The sequence below is a fragment of the Canis lupus genome, chromosome 12 (genome assembly GCF_048164855.1).
Source record: "Canis lupus baileyi chromosome 12, mCanLup2.hap1, whole genome shotgun sequence".
Classification (NCBI taxonomy): Eukaryota; Metazoa; Chordata; class Mammalia; order Carnivora; family Canidae; genus Canis; species Canis lupus.
The window spans coordinates 1,011,972-1,026,978 of NC_132849.1; the positions used below are offsets into that span (position 1 = coordinate 1,011,972).

The following is a 15,007-nucleotide window of genomic DNA, read 5'->3' on the forward strand; positions in this document are numbered from 1 at the left end:
GAGAAAAAAATTCGAGGCAAAGGTAATGGACGGAGGGCGCCATGCTTTCCTCTCGCGAGACTTGTGAGGGCGCCATGCTTTCCTCTCGCGAGACTTGTGAGCGGCCGTCTTCCTGCGGCCCCCGAGGGAGTACCTACCTGGTCCAGGTGTCAGTGACGCCGACGCTGCTGCGGGGAGCCTCGTTGACCTTGCTGTTCCGGGCGGTGCTTTCAGCGGCCGCCGCGGTGGGTGAGAGGCCTACACCCTGGTCCGAGCTGTCAGAGTGATTGCAAAGGAGCGCGTCTAGGGTTGTCGGCAGGGGTGGGAGTAACGGGGGTGCATAAAGGTGCAGCGAGACTTGGGCCTGACCGGGGTATGCATCCCCCCCCCCCCCCGCAAGGGTGGCGCGGGGGCCTCGGGGCGCAGGGAGGGCGCACGCCCTTAGTGGGCGGGGGACGGTCAGATTTCACCTTGACCTTGCTGACCTGTGCCTTGTTTACCTGCAGCCCCCTGTCTGAAGAATCCAGTTCTTGGTCCAGGGTAAGTGAGAAGGACGTCACGCTTGGTCCTTGTTTTATCACCTCCCTTCACTTCTCCGTAACCCCCTCTTAGCTTTACGCCCGAAATCACCCTTTGTTGGGTAATTTTGAAAGGCCTAAAGCTTCATTCCAACAGTGGTGCCCCTGTGACTGCCTGCAACTTTGTCGTCTCGTCTCATGGCAAAGAGTTAAGAGGATAAGTGATGTGTTGTAACAAAACTAGAAGCTGGTTTCGGTGTCTCCGGCCCTTTTTCCCTCGTGATCTTCATCGAGGCTTAAGTGCCACGGCGGGAATCGGGAGTTTCCAGATCGCTCACTCTAATAAAACAAGTTTTCTTTTTTTTTTTTTGGAAGGGAATAATTAATAGTGTTTATTTTTTTATGTATATTTTTATTGGAGTTCCATTTGCCAACATATAGTATAACACCCAGTGCGCATCCTGTCAAGTGCCACCCTCGGTGCCCGTCACCCATCCCCCCGCCCACCTCCCCCTCCACCACCCCTTGTTCGTTTCCCAGACTTAGGAGTCTCTCATGGTTTGTTACCCTCTCTGATTTTTCCCCACTCATTTTCTCCCCTTAAAACAAGTTTTCTTAAATAAAACAATGAAGCATATTATTTTTGAGCTCAGCCTCCAAGAGGAGGCAGCTATAGAGTAGTGGTTTAGAGCAAGGACTAAAGCTAGAGGTATACACCTCGTTTCTCCACATAACAAGTTGTGTGACCTCAATTTCCTCCTCTGCAAAATGGAGATAATAGTACATTATGGGTTAGGAGAACTAAGAGACTTAATTCCCATAAAATTCTGAAAACAGTGTTCAGTATATACTGAACTATATACATAGTATATACTATGTGCTTAGTGTTGGCATGTTATTAATGTTTCATAAATCATGTTAATTTTCTTTGGAATTACTCTTTTTGCTTCCAGACTTAGACCTAAATCTTGCCAAATTTAATATTGATGCCTTGGAAAAATAGCTTTTAATCCATCTGTAATTAATTTTTGTGTGTGCAATAAAGTGAGGCTAAAATCGCTTCCAGCTTACCAGGGAAGAGAGAAAAAAGATTCCATACAGACAGGTAAACAATTTTAATAGAAATCAAATAAAATAATTACATATGTAAGATATAAGGAGCATACTCATTTTCTCTCTGTTTTCACATTCTATGCCTAATACATCAGCAAGGCTTTTCCTCCAAATTATATCTGGACTCTAACCACTCTTCCACTATCACTGCTACTGAATTATGAACTGCCATCAACTTTCACCTGGTCTATTTCAGTAGTCTCTTAACTTGTCTCCTTACATCTCTATTCTTGTCCCATTACAGCCCATTCTCCTACTAGCCTTAGGGATTCCATAAGCCCCAGGCCCCAACAAAACCCTTCAGAGCTCCTCTTTCCACAACCCCAGTACAATGTCAATGCTGGGACCTTATCTGTTCATTGCTTATGCCCCTGGCACCTGACATAAAGGTGAGTGAATGTAAGATTGGAAAGGCCTTTATAAAGGATATGCTTGAGATGTTCTGAAGGCTGGGTGGGCTTGGCAGCCAACCTGCCAGGCAGAAAGAGCAGCATGAGACATGTTTTTTTGTTTTGGGGAGCTAGAAGTAGTTTCACATGGCTAGAGGGTAGGAGAATGAAGGAAAATGAGGATATAAAATCTGACAGGTGTTGAATCTTATATGCTATGTTAAAGAGTTTGTTTTCTGTAGGCAGGAGAGCCTGTTGAGTTTTGTGTTTTTTAAGATTTTACTTATTCATGAGAGACACAGAAAGGCAGAGACATAAGCAGTGGGAGAAGCAGGCTTCCCACAGTGAATCCTTGCAGGACCTGATCCCAGGATCACGACCTGAGCTAAAGGCAGATGCTCAACCACTGAGCCACCCAGGTGTCCGGAGCCTGTTTAGTTTTTTTTTTTTTTTTAAGATTTTATTTATTTATTCATGAGAGATACAGAGACACAGGCAGAGGGAGAAGCAGACTCACCTCTGGGAGCCTGATGTGGGACTAGATCTCAGGATCCTGGGTCATGACCTGAGTTGAAGGCAGAAGCTCAACCACTGAACCACTCAGGTGCCTAATCCTATATAGTTTTAAAGTCAGGTTTGCATTTTAAAAACATTGGCACTAGTGTGGAGGAGCTAAGTTTAAAGGGGTGTTTGTTGAGAAGTAGAGACCAGGTTTTGGATTATTAAGTAGTTTAGGCCAGAGACGATAAGGGCTTTAAGAGAGCCTGTTCAAGAGAGGATTTGAGTTGGCCTAAACTATTTAAATCAGTGGTTCTGGGTGGCTCAGTTGGTTGAGCATCCGACTTTTGATCTCAGCTCAGGTCTTGATCTCAAGGTTATGAGTTCAAGCCCCATGCTGGGCTCCACATTGAGCATGGAGCCTACTTAAAATATAAAAATAAAAATAATAAATCAATGGTTCTCATCCTGGACCAACATTGCCCTCCAAGGGACATTTGGCAATGTCTGAAGATGTTTTTGGTTGTCACCACTGGATGGGATGGGGGGATGTTGACTGGCGTTTAGTGTATAAAAGCCATGAGGATACAGCTAATCACTCTACAGTGCATAGAACGTCCTTCCACAGCAACAAAAAATGCCAATAGTGATGAGATTGAGAAACCCTGATTTAAATGAAAGAACCTCGAGCATGATTCTCAAATTACAAAAGTTAGTGGGCTAGCTAAAACATGGGGAGGCAGAAATAACCTTCAAAAGATAAGCAGCTCACCAAAATCAATGAAATAATATAAACCCTTACCTTGCAAAGGGATAGAGGTTGAGTGGGGAGGTGGGGGACAAAAAACATACTGAGGATTTGAAGGAGACTGAGCTGGACAGCATATATAAAAAGACTAGGAAATTTTGTTTCATCATAATTTTAATGAGAGATCAATATGTAGTAACTGCTTAAAATGCAGTCCTGGGCTGTTAGAATATGAGAGTAATTTACTAATCTATGATAATAGTATAATAATTCAAGCTGAGTAATGGTATTAGCAAGTTCTCAATATATATTTGTAGAATGAATGAATTGGTGAAGCTGTATTTAGAGTATTATGTTCAGTTCTGTATACCTCACTGTAGTAAGCAAAACCGGGCAGCTTCTTGTGGACCGTCAGGATTGTGAGAGAACTGAGGTGTTTAACCCAAATACCTGGGCATTGCATGTGGTACACAGAAAAATGAAATTGGAACTAATGGAAAGAGGTTTCAAAGTAGGTACATAGCAGTTCCATTTAAAGATGAACATAATTAGAGCTACCCTACACCGAAAAGGCCTGTTTCACACAGTGGTTAGTTAGCACCCCATCACAGAGAGTACTCAAGTCAAAGTTCTTGCCATCAAGGTGCTCACAACACAGTGAATATATAATTGCTAATCCCTTACATAGAACTTTACTGTATGCTTAGCACTGTTTGAAGCTCCTTACCTAAAATCCTCAAGCAACCCTGTAAACTCATTCTATATTCCCACACTACTAGAGAAATCTGCGATTACAAAAGTTTAATCTACTTAAAGTCAAATGGCAGGTCTAGGATTTAAAGCAAGATAATCTGGGGATCCCTCAGTGGCTGAGTGGTTCAGCGCCTGCCTTTGGCCCAGGGAGTGATCCTGGAGTCCTGGGATCAAGTCCCGCATTGGGCTCCCGGCATGGAGCCTGCTTCTCCCTCTGCCTGTGTCTCCGCCTCTCTCTCTCTCTATGTCTATCATGAATAAATAATACATAAAATCTTTAAAAAAAAAAATAAAGCCAGATAATCTGGCGGCAAAGTCTATGTTCTTATATATTGCAGTTCTAATAATAAACATACAAAGTGCTAGACAGATGATCTTTAAGACATACAGAAGGGCTTCTAGTATTGGTAGAAAGTTATATGCAACTTTAAATAAGTCGTTTGCCTGCCACATAGCTAATTATTGGACCCTAACTTTCCCATTCCTGGTCTGTTCTCTTTGCATTATGACAGCAGCAAACTGCCTCAGTCCTCATCCCCATTCATTGTTTCTACTAATAGTGCATACATTATGTTCTCTTTAAATTTGTATAATTGCGGAACACCTGGATGGCTCAGCGGTTAAGCATCTGCCTTCGGCTCCAGGCGTGACCTCGGAGTCCCAGGATCGAGTCCCACGTCGGGCTCCCTGCATGGAGCCTACTTCTCCCTCTGCCTGTGTCTCTGCCTTTCTCTGTGTGTGTGTCTCTGAAGAATAAATAAAATCTTAAAAAAATAAGTAAATAAATTTGTATAATTGCTACCCATAGGGTATTGCAGGCAATAAGAATCTTCCACACAAGGCAGCCGAGTCTTGCACCTATACCTTGTGTTCCTGAATATGGAGGAAAAGTTTGTTTGGGGCTGATCCCCAAAGAATTCTTCCAGTTCCTTTATCCCAAAACTGGAGTAAGAGGTGAGCATTTGCCCAGTGTTTGGTAGTACGTTTAGGTGGTATGGTTTGTTTACCTAGGATTTTGGTCGTCTCTTACGTCTTCTATGTATGCACAAAAATGAAGTCAAAGGTAAATTCTGGAAGTAACTGAATATAACAGTTGTGATTTGGTTGCCCTAACTTGTCTTTGTGGTAAATGTGGTTGGGATTTTAACTTGATTTTATACCATTGTCTCCATTTGTTGATAAATCACAGTCACTGAATGCCAGGTAGTCTTCTAGTCTGTGAGCTGAGGTGCCTGCCATCCACGGAGCACACAATCCTATTATAGGATAGACAGGAAAGAAATGAGTAACTGTATAATATATTGTCAGGTAGTGGAAAGAGCTGTGGATTAAAATAGAGATTATTAAATTGTATATATAAGTAAAAACAGAAGTTGGGCAATATTAGGTTTTTTTCCCTTTTAACAAAGCATACACTCTTCTGAAATCTTACATTTTCATAGTGCAGTCTGCTTTCATTTACATTATTTAATCCTCACAGCAGTCCTGTAAGAAATTTTTATTACCAAGAAGCACTAGAAACTTAAGAATTGGCTGAGATTTATTCTCTCTTTAGTTTATGGGTTGGACTTAAACCCAGGTTCCCACTTCACAATTCTTACACCACCTACGGCTGTGACGAGGGGACTCTGGAAGCCAAAGGTTGTTTGTTTTTTTAACCCTTCAGAAGGTGGCCGAAAATAGCGTTTCTATAAGAAACGTCAGGGTCCTCGATCCCCACAGGTGATAAAAATATTACCTACTATAGGCTTTTTTGCAAATTCACATTTAAAATTTTGAATTTACATTCACTTTTAAAATTTATATATTGGAGACATTTTAAAAAGAGCTATTGAAACTTTTTATGGGATGCTGGATAAAATAGTTTTGAGACTGTTACCCTCTTATTCTTGTAGTACATCCTTTGGTATTCATTTTGTGCAGAAACACTAAAATGCTGCCCTTTAGAGGGCAGCTTTGTCCTTCCCTAGTGCTGCTGAGGCACAACAGAAAATCCTAAAGAAATGTACATCATGGTTTTGTGTCCTTTCAGAACTCACAGCCTGGTTAAAGAAAAAGATAGCTAGTTTTGAAGCATTATATAACTAGGTGCTATAGGAATTGAGAATCCTGATACTGAATTCATCGTTATAGATACATACTACTTTCTCTTGGGGTTTTTTTTCTTTGTTTGCTTGCTTGCTTGATTTCCAGTGCCAGGCTCCTATTCGGTAAAAACAGGCAGGAGTGGATAAATTTTATATTTACCAATGTTCCCATTCAAAAAATAGTATATCTTGCTGCACAAATTACTTAAGCAGTTGTGCTGGGCACTTTACATACATTATTTCTCAGTTTCATCCACCCTGTGAAGAAAGTTCTGTTCCCATTTTACAAATGAGGAAACTAAACAGAAAGATTTAATGATATAAGTTCAGTTTCTTCTATGTTATAGTTAGATTCCCTGAAATCTAGATCCTTTTTGTCAGCGCTACCATACTGCTCTTCAGTGTATGGTTATTTTTAATCCAGTTACTTTAAATCATTACATAACACCTTCAACTAATCAGATGTAGAACTTTCTGTCTTTCCTTTCAGATGTAGTATATCTATCATAAAATAACTTTTCCTTCTTTTAGGACCCTATGTGCTTTGAACTGGACTTACCTTATATTTTCTGTCCAAAGAAATACGTGTGATTATTGCAGACCTTCTCTGCCATATCAACAACAGGGTTGCTTATCTATGTAGTTAAAAAATATGGTGCCTCTATTGGAGAATTGGCTGATAAACTCAGTGAGGTAAGAACTGTAAACCTTATTTTAAACTATTAAAAGCATCAGTACCATCAAGTGATGTTTCTGATGTTCATGTTAGGGGACAAGCATATAGAAATGAATCTAATTACACTGATTAAAATTATATGTTAATGTTGGGTATTAATTTGAGAAAAAATTTTAAAATCTACCAAACTGTCCAGTTTTTCCATAGTTGTGCTCATTCAACAAAATACTGCATAGCTATTGCTCACAATTATTTTTAAGGATTTGTGCATTTCTCCCTGTATATGTATGTTTCTTTGTGTTTTCACAAATGAAGAATATAACTGAAGAAGTATAGAATGAAGCTATTTTTGTTACCTTTTAGGTTCTCACTGATCTTTGTTGTAAAATCATAATTGCAGCAAAAAATTGCCCAACTGGAAGAGGTGAAACAGGCTTCCATCCAACAGATCTAGGATGTAATTGATAGGGAGAAGTCACAGCAGGCACTGGTTCAAAAGCACCATTACCTTTTTGATATCCAGAAGGTAGGTTTCAGAACCTTCTAAGGAAAATAAAGTTATTCATTTGTGTGCATTTAAAACAAAAATTTGGGATCCCTGGGTGGCGCAGCGGTTTGGCGCCTGCCTTTGGCCCAGGGCGCGATCCTGGAGACCCGAGATCGAATCCCACATCGGGCTCCCGGTGCATGGAGCCTGCTTCTCCCTCTGCCTGTGTCTCTGCCTCTCTCTCTCTCTCTCTCTCTGTGACTATCGTAAATAAATAAAAATTAAAAATAAATAAATAAATAAATAAAACAAAAATTTGAATTTTATGGGAATTGGTTGAATATGTTGAGCATATAGTATTTAGAAAAGAGGTAGTGTTTGGCAATTACAGGTATTTAGATATTTAATATATCAAGTGGATAAATAGTTACTCTAAAATTAAAGGTTATAAAAACATATTTTTGGATCCACACAGAAGGACAGTAGTCATTAAATTATAGCTGACTAAAAAATGGTATTCACTATCTAACTAAGGCTGTAGGTGGAATACATGCTGTGTGTTTCATATGTGCTTGCTGTGAGGAAATCTTACTTGACATACTTACTTGCAGTGAGGAAATCTGATACTTTACATTCCAATTCATAAAGCAAATTCAGATAGCTGTGAAGCTTTTTTACTATGTCAAGGCATCATTAGATTAAAAAATACTTCATATCTAAGAATATCCTCAAGAATTTTTATTTAAACAATCACATTGTTACCTACTTTGAGATCCTACTTTATCCTTCATATTTATAGTGAGATGCCCTTTAATTGAAATTTTATGTTAAAGAAGCACATATGATATGAAAAATGAGGTACTAAGGTAAAATATATGAAGTATTAAGGATCTAGGCCAGTATTTCCTAGTGTGGTTTTCGTACCACACGTACCAGTCAGTTCTCTTTGGTGCAGGTTTATGGACCCAGCCCAAGATTTGTAGATTTAGAACTTCTGCCTAAGAATCTATATATTTAAGAACTGATCTCTAAGGATTCTTAAGCACATAAATGTTTTAAAACATCAGGAAACTTTAAAACCTCTTTCTCTACATACTGAGGTTTCAACCAGAGAATGCTTCCTACCTCGTACATGATATGTACACAAAATTTGACTTTTGGAGATATAACTCTTTCATAACAATCAGATGGTAGTCTTTATATTTTTACTTATTTATGAAAAAATGACTACTGATAGGGCTATTTCTGTGTGGAGACTCTGGCAGGTGTTTGGGAATAAAAGAAAGTCTGCCTTTATGGAGTCTGCTTTCCAGCCAGGGCTTTAAGGGGACAGAAAAAAAAAATTGAGCAGGTAGGAATGTCAACTGGTAATAAGTGGTATGTAGAACAATAAACTATGAAAGGAAAAGAGTTTTATAGGGCAGTCTAGAAAGGCCTCTAATGTGATAGTTGAACAGACACCTGAAGAAATGTTGGTGCAAGCTATGTGGACTTCTGGGGAAATAGTATTACAGCAGAGGAAAGAAAAATTGCAAGGTCCCAAAACCTGGAAGCTTATTTGGTATGGTCAAGGAATAGTAAGGAGACCAGTGTAGTTGAAGCAAATGGATGAGGAGGAGAAAAGCAAAGTAGAGAGTGGTCAGGGACTAGATCGGGTCAAGCCTTAAAGGCTTCTCTGTGGACTCTGACCTGTCCTCTATCTTCAGTGACCTGTCATTGAAGCTTTTAAGCAGAGGGGTAATACCATCTCACTTGCCTTTTGAAGGGTCACTCTGATTGCCTTGTTGGAAATAGCCTTTGGTCTGGTAGCACTGGTTTGAAATACCTACTAGTTAGCCAAGTAGAATTATGAGGTGTAGACCATTACATAATATATGAGTCTGGAATTTATGGGGAGAATTCCAGGCTGAAGATTTGGGAATCATAAGCTGACAGGTGGCACTCAAAGTTATAAGACTAGAACATGGTGGGGGGAAAACCGGTGACAACAAGGACAGTTGCAGTGTGTAGTCATCCTAGTTATGGTCAAGAAATAAAGGGCCCAAAATTTGCCATGGATTTAGCAACATGAAGGTTGTTGGTGACTTTGATAAGGGCTATTTTTGGTGAAGTGATGGGAGTTGGTTGAAGAAAAAGTAAGGGAAATTGGAGTCAGAATATAGACAGCTGTCAAAATTGTCAATGCGTTTTATTGTAATGCGAGGCAGAGAAATTGGTTGTTTAGGAGAGGAGGATGTAGAAATCAAGAGTTATTTTATTTTATTTTTTAAAGATTTTATGTATTTATTCATGAGAGGCAGAGGAAGTAGAAGCAGGCTCCATGCAAAGAGCCTGATGTGGGACCTCCATCCTGGGAATCCTGGATCAGGCCCTGAGCCAAAGGCAGATGCTCAAGTGCTGAGCTGCCCAGACATCCAGAGAGATTTCTTTTAAAGGATGGAAAGTATGATTACGTGTTAGTGTCTGATGAAAGGGAAGAGAGAGATTTGCTAGAGTGCTGTCTTGTCAGTAGGCCAGAGGGCTTGGAATGTAACGTGCAGGTGGAGGGGCTGGCATGGACAGCCCAACCACAGTTACAGAAAAGAAGGCAAAGTACGTGAGTATGGATTCAGGTAGGCTGGTTTATGTGGCAGTAGCAGTTTGTGGAAATTCTTTCAGTGCTCCCTTTTTCTCAGTGAACTAGGATGAAGATCATTTGCTGAGAGTGAAAGTAGTCAAGGAGATACTAGAGATTTAGGAGGAAGAAGACCAGGGGGGGGTGAATGGACTAATAAAGAAATGTAACTTAGAGGTGTTGAAGGTCTGCTTGAGATTAATGTCTCTATTTAACAGGCAAACCTATGAGGATCCTCATTACAGACTAGAAGATAACATCCCTGTCACTGTTATCAATTCCATATCATTCTGGAATTAGTAACTGGATTCGAGAAGAGAAAGGAATAAGAGGTATATAATTTAGAGAAGAAAAGGCAGTTATCCTGATTTGAAGGTTACCTGATTATATAACTAGAAAACCTGAGAGTATCAATATAATTATTAAAATAATAACCCGATTCAGTCAGATGTCTGGGTACACCATAAATATCTAATAAACAAAATCAGTACCCTTCCATATGCAAATAGCAGTCATTAGCAAATACACCAAAAGATAAACCGTCTAGGAAAAGATGCCTTTAGTAAACTTCACTAGAGATGTACAAAGTTTTTATTCTAAAAAACATTCTTGTGAGGTGTAAGGTTCTAAGAACTTCGTTCTTAGATTGGAAGATTCAGTGTTCTAAAGACATCAGTTCGTTTATTTATTTATTTATTTATTTATTTATTTATTTATTTATTTAAATTCTCTCTACTTTAATCTCTACGTTTAACACATTCCAAGGAGGAATATACTAATACCTGGGGGGAGAGGATGTTGCGATTTGGACAAATAGATTAGTAAAAAAAAAAAAAAAAAAAATGAAGAAAATAAGGTAGTGTAGTTGAGAATATTTTGAAAAGTAGTAATGAGGAACAATCTTGAGTGAAAACCTGTTATAAGATTATAAGGAATTGTAAATAGAGTGGTTCAGTGCATGAATACAAAGGGGGTAGCATGGCAGAAAATGTCTGGAGATGGAGCTAAACACTAAGGCAGTCAGACATGGCAGTTTCGTCATAGAGGGGAGAGAAGTGTAGACACAAGGTTGGTTTCTTACCTTTCTACTAAAGTAAAATTCAAATGAATTAAAGATCTTTGTAAGAAACAAAGCCATAAAAGTAGAAAAAAACAAAAAATACAGTACCTTTGGGGTTGACAAGGCCTTTCTAATAAAGATAACAAAATCCAGAACCTTGTGTACGGTAACCAGTGTTAAGGAGACTTATTGCAGTGGTCGTTTTCTAGTGTGTATGAAATATTGAATCTATGTTAAACATCTGAAATTATACCTCAACTTAAAAAAATTCCATGGATAAAGAAGATGTGTATATTAGACACGATAAAATATTGCTGAGCCATAAATATTGCTTGCCATTTGCAACAACACGGATGGAGCTAGAAAACAAATGAACATGGAAGAAAGAGAGGCAAACCAAGAGATAGACTCTTAGCTGTAGAGAACAAACTGATGGTTATTAGAGGCGGGGGGAATGGGTGCAGTAGGTGATGGGGATTAGAGTACACTTTGCTGTGATGAGCACAAGGTGATGTATGGAAGTGTTGAATCACTAAATTGCACTCAAAGTATTACTGTATGTTAACTAACTGGAATTTAAATAAAAACTGGGAAGAGAAAAAAGAAATTTAAAAAATCCATAAACTATAAGGAAAAATTGTTAAATTGACCTCACAAAAATATTACATGTAACAACTAGCATGAACAAAGTTAAATGACAAACTGGGAAGAATGTGCACGTTCCATGTGACACCAAAGGGTCGTTCTTGATGGGCCGCCTGGGAAAGCGGGGCTCCAAGATGGCGGATCATCCCGCCAGCCCTCTCCAAGATGGCGGACTTCCCGCATCCTTCACTGCGGCCTCCACGGCACCATCAGGAAACTGGAACTTTCCACCCAGGAACTTCCCAATTGGGAGCCGCCCATCACGGGCTTCCCCCACCCCATGCCCTCCGTACCTTACCTTATATGGACGCAAGCCTGTGCCCTGCCTCAACCCCATAAAAGGACCCCGCCAACTCCCTCCCAGCCCGACTTCCCCGACTGACTCTCTCTGTCTCTCTCTCCCCCTCTCCCTCCCCTCCCCCCTCCTCTTTCGAGTCGTGGAATCTCGCCCGAAGGTGCTTGCAATAAAGTTCATCTCGGATCCACTTGCCTCGTAGCCTCTTTTCTTACACCGCCAGCGGGAGCAACTTCACAGTTATTTTAGGAGAGACCAATATCCCAGTAGAAAACTAGGCATAGGACACAGACCTTAAATACATGTAAACGATTTCTAAGTATGTCAATGTTCTTAGGTAATGACAATTAAAATTCATATTTTTTCCGCTTATGAGAATAGAGAGTATAAAAGGTTTTAAAAATATCGTTGGTCAGGGAGTGATAGGCAGTTGTGTTGCTGGTAGGACGGTGAAGTAGCACAACTTTATCTGGAATGTGACAGTATTAATTAAAGAGCATCGGCTTTATAGCCTGGCTCCTTGTATTCAGGTCTTGGCCTGCTTCACAATTTATTAGCTCTGTAACCTTGGATAAATTACTTAGCTTCTGCCTCAATATCTTTACTGGAAATTGGGTGTAATAATAACTATCCCATGGTATGATTATAAGACTTAACTGAATTGACACACAGTTTTTAGAACATAGATACTCAACATGTTATTATGAGAGCAAGTATTTACACATAAGTGCAAAGACATACAATAGATGTAGCATTATTTCTAGTAGAAAAATAGAGCTTAGTTAAATGAACTCTGGATTATGGAACACCAGTATAGTAGAATTCAATGTAACTTAAAATTGTGGTGGATCTATATGTCATAGTTAGTAAAAAGTGATGTTTGTGTGCACGTGCATGCCTGCCTGCACCTGTATTTTGTTTATTGAATATTTCATTTTCTTTCCTTTTTTTTTTTTTTTTTTAAGATTTTATTTAGTCATTCATGAGAGACACAGAGAGAGGCAGAGACAGGAGAAGCAGGCTCCGTACAAGGAGCCTGATGTGGGACTTGATCCCAGGACTCCGGGATCACACCCTGAGCCAAAGGCAGACGCTCAACCGCTGAGCCACCCAGGCATCCCATTTATTGAATATTTCTGTGAAGGAGTTACAAGAAGTACAGGAAAATGGTGGCCTTGGGTGGGCTGGAAGAAACTTACTGTATATACTTTAAAATATATTTTTACCATATGTTATTAGTTTATTTAGCACATGCATCTCTTACGCACTCCTATTAAATAAAACAATTTTGCATAAAATACAAGAAAGTGGTGGGGTATTCTAACCAGCAGAATCCACAGAGTATAGAAGTGACCCTTCAATGATACAGAGGTTTTTTAAATTATTAATTCTTAATTTTGCTTCAGAATAGCATTGCTATGGCACTGGAGCTCACTTACGGGGAACAGCTGCATGGAGTGTACAGGGAAGTGAAGAATCACCTAGACTGTCATATCTCTGCAGAACATGATACATCAAAAGGAGCAAGAGCACATGATAAGCTGGGTGGAGAAGCATGTGGTGCAGAGCATCTGCCCAGCAGGTACATGGTGTTCTGAAGTTTCTGGAATTGTACTGATTTCTCTTACAAACCTCTGCTGATGTTCTGGTGCGATAGGAGTAGCTGGCAAGGAGTCTTTAGCCTAGAGACGGTGGGGTCACCCTGCTTCATTTTCTGGGTAGTGGTAACTTGAAAGACACTGCACAGCTACCGTGATGGCCTTCCTCTTTCCTCAGAATTTGGTCACCAAAGAGTCTCTTGCTGTCAGAGACAGTGACAATTGAGAGCACTGTAGCACACTTGTATTCAAGTTCCGTCACTTAGGAAATGCTAACCAACATAGTTCATTTCTCTGTACAACAGACTGGATAAAGCTATTTCTGAGTTCCTTTCATTTCCTAATTCCATTATCTCTTCTATTTTTTCTTCCCAGCTTCTTAAATCATTGGTCTTAAACAAATGCTTTTTATTACTCAGCTAAATTTGTTTTCTAAAGTTTATATATTTTGTATTATGACTTGATTTCTTTCCCAAATATATACAGTATGTAGGCATTTATAATCATTTTCTGTTGTAACCATCAGGGACTAGAAGAACAGGGTCTACCAACATTTAATGGATTTTTTTTCCAGTAAATTGTCTTTTGCATAAAAGTAACATACTTAACAATTGATGAAAATACACAAAAAAGAACACCTTTTATTCTTAACATTTGTGTCATTAATGTTTGTTAGGCTGCTGTTTTTCAAGCAGCTGTTAGCTATGCAAGCTAACATCGTTAGCATGTGGTTATAGCAGTGTCTGGCTTCCAATTCTATATAGATTTCACTCAAAAGCTGTGAGCCTGGGGATTTTTAACTAATTCCCTGGATTTGCTTAGAATAAATTGCATCACCCTTATGGTACATAAAATATTTCTAGTAGTCTGTCAGTCTTGAGATTCTGTAGGAACCTTGAGATCTTATAGGAGGTATCCTTTAGAATTACAGTGTTTATACCCTTCTGTGATTTGGAAACATCTAACCAGATTTCTCTTCCCTTATCACAGGAAAAGGAGACCATTGCCAAGTGTACTGCAGGTCTAAAGCTGCTTGCAAAGAAGGCTCCATCACAGCCAGTTCTGTAAATGCATCTATCCCAGTGGAGAGAGCTAGAAGCAATTGACTAAAGAAACTAGTCTGTGACAAAATCTTTCTGTATTGCTGTCTACTGTAGTTACACTTAACCTTTTCTAAAAATGCAAAGTTTGTTTCGTATAGTGAGAAAATTAAAAGCGATGTATTGGCCAGCGAGATGTTTTTCATCCTTTTTATATGTATTTTGAGTTCCATGATCAATATTGAAAGAGCAGTTTGCTTTTAATAAAATTTGTTGACTGACTAAATACTACCAAGTTATAGTTTAAACTTGTAATTAATTCTGTCATCTTGCACTTCATTGGTGACAGTTAAAACTAGGTTTTTCAGGTTGCATAGTATTCTGAACTGTTTTAACATCATATGGCTAAAAATTAAACATGTCATGGAACTGATAATTTAGTGGTAAGCTATTTCTGGCTAATAGGTTATAGGAAATTTAAAGCTTTTTATTATTCTTAAAATAACT

At 39.3% G+C, this 15,007-nt stretch overlaps 1 protein-coding gene across 1 annotated transcript; it reads left to right on the forward strand.

Moving 5' to 3' along the window:
- The first annotated feature begins 38 nt into the window (after nt 1-38).
- On the forward strand, nt 39-14,791 carry ATP5PB (ATP synthase peripheral stalk-membrane subunit b). The gene is given in 9 exon segments (XM_072768978.1): nt 39-228; nt 486-519; nt 4,807-4,952; nt 6,617-6,683; nt 6,685-6,778; nt 7,162-7,287; nt 13,269-13,360; nt 13,362-13,444; nt 14,451-14,791. Coding segments are annotated over 9 exon segments (945 nt in total). The 5' UTR covers nt 39-41; the 3' UTR covers nt 14,567-14,791.
- Nucleotides 14,792-15,007: the final 216 nt, after the last annotated feature.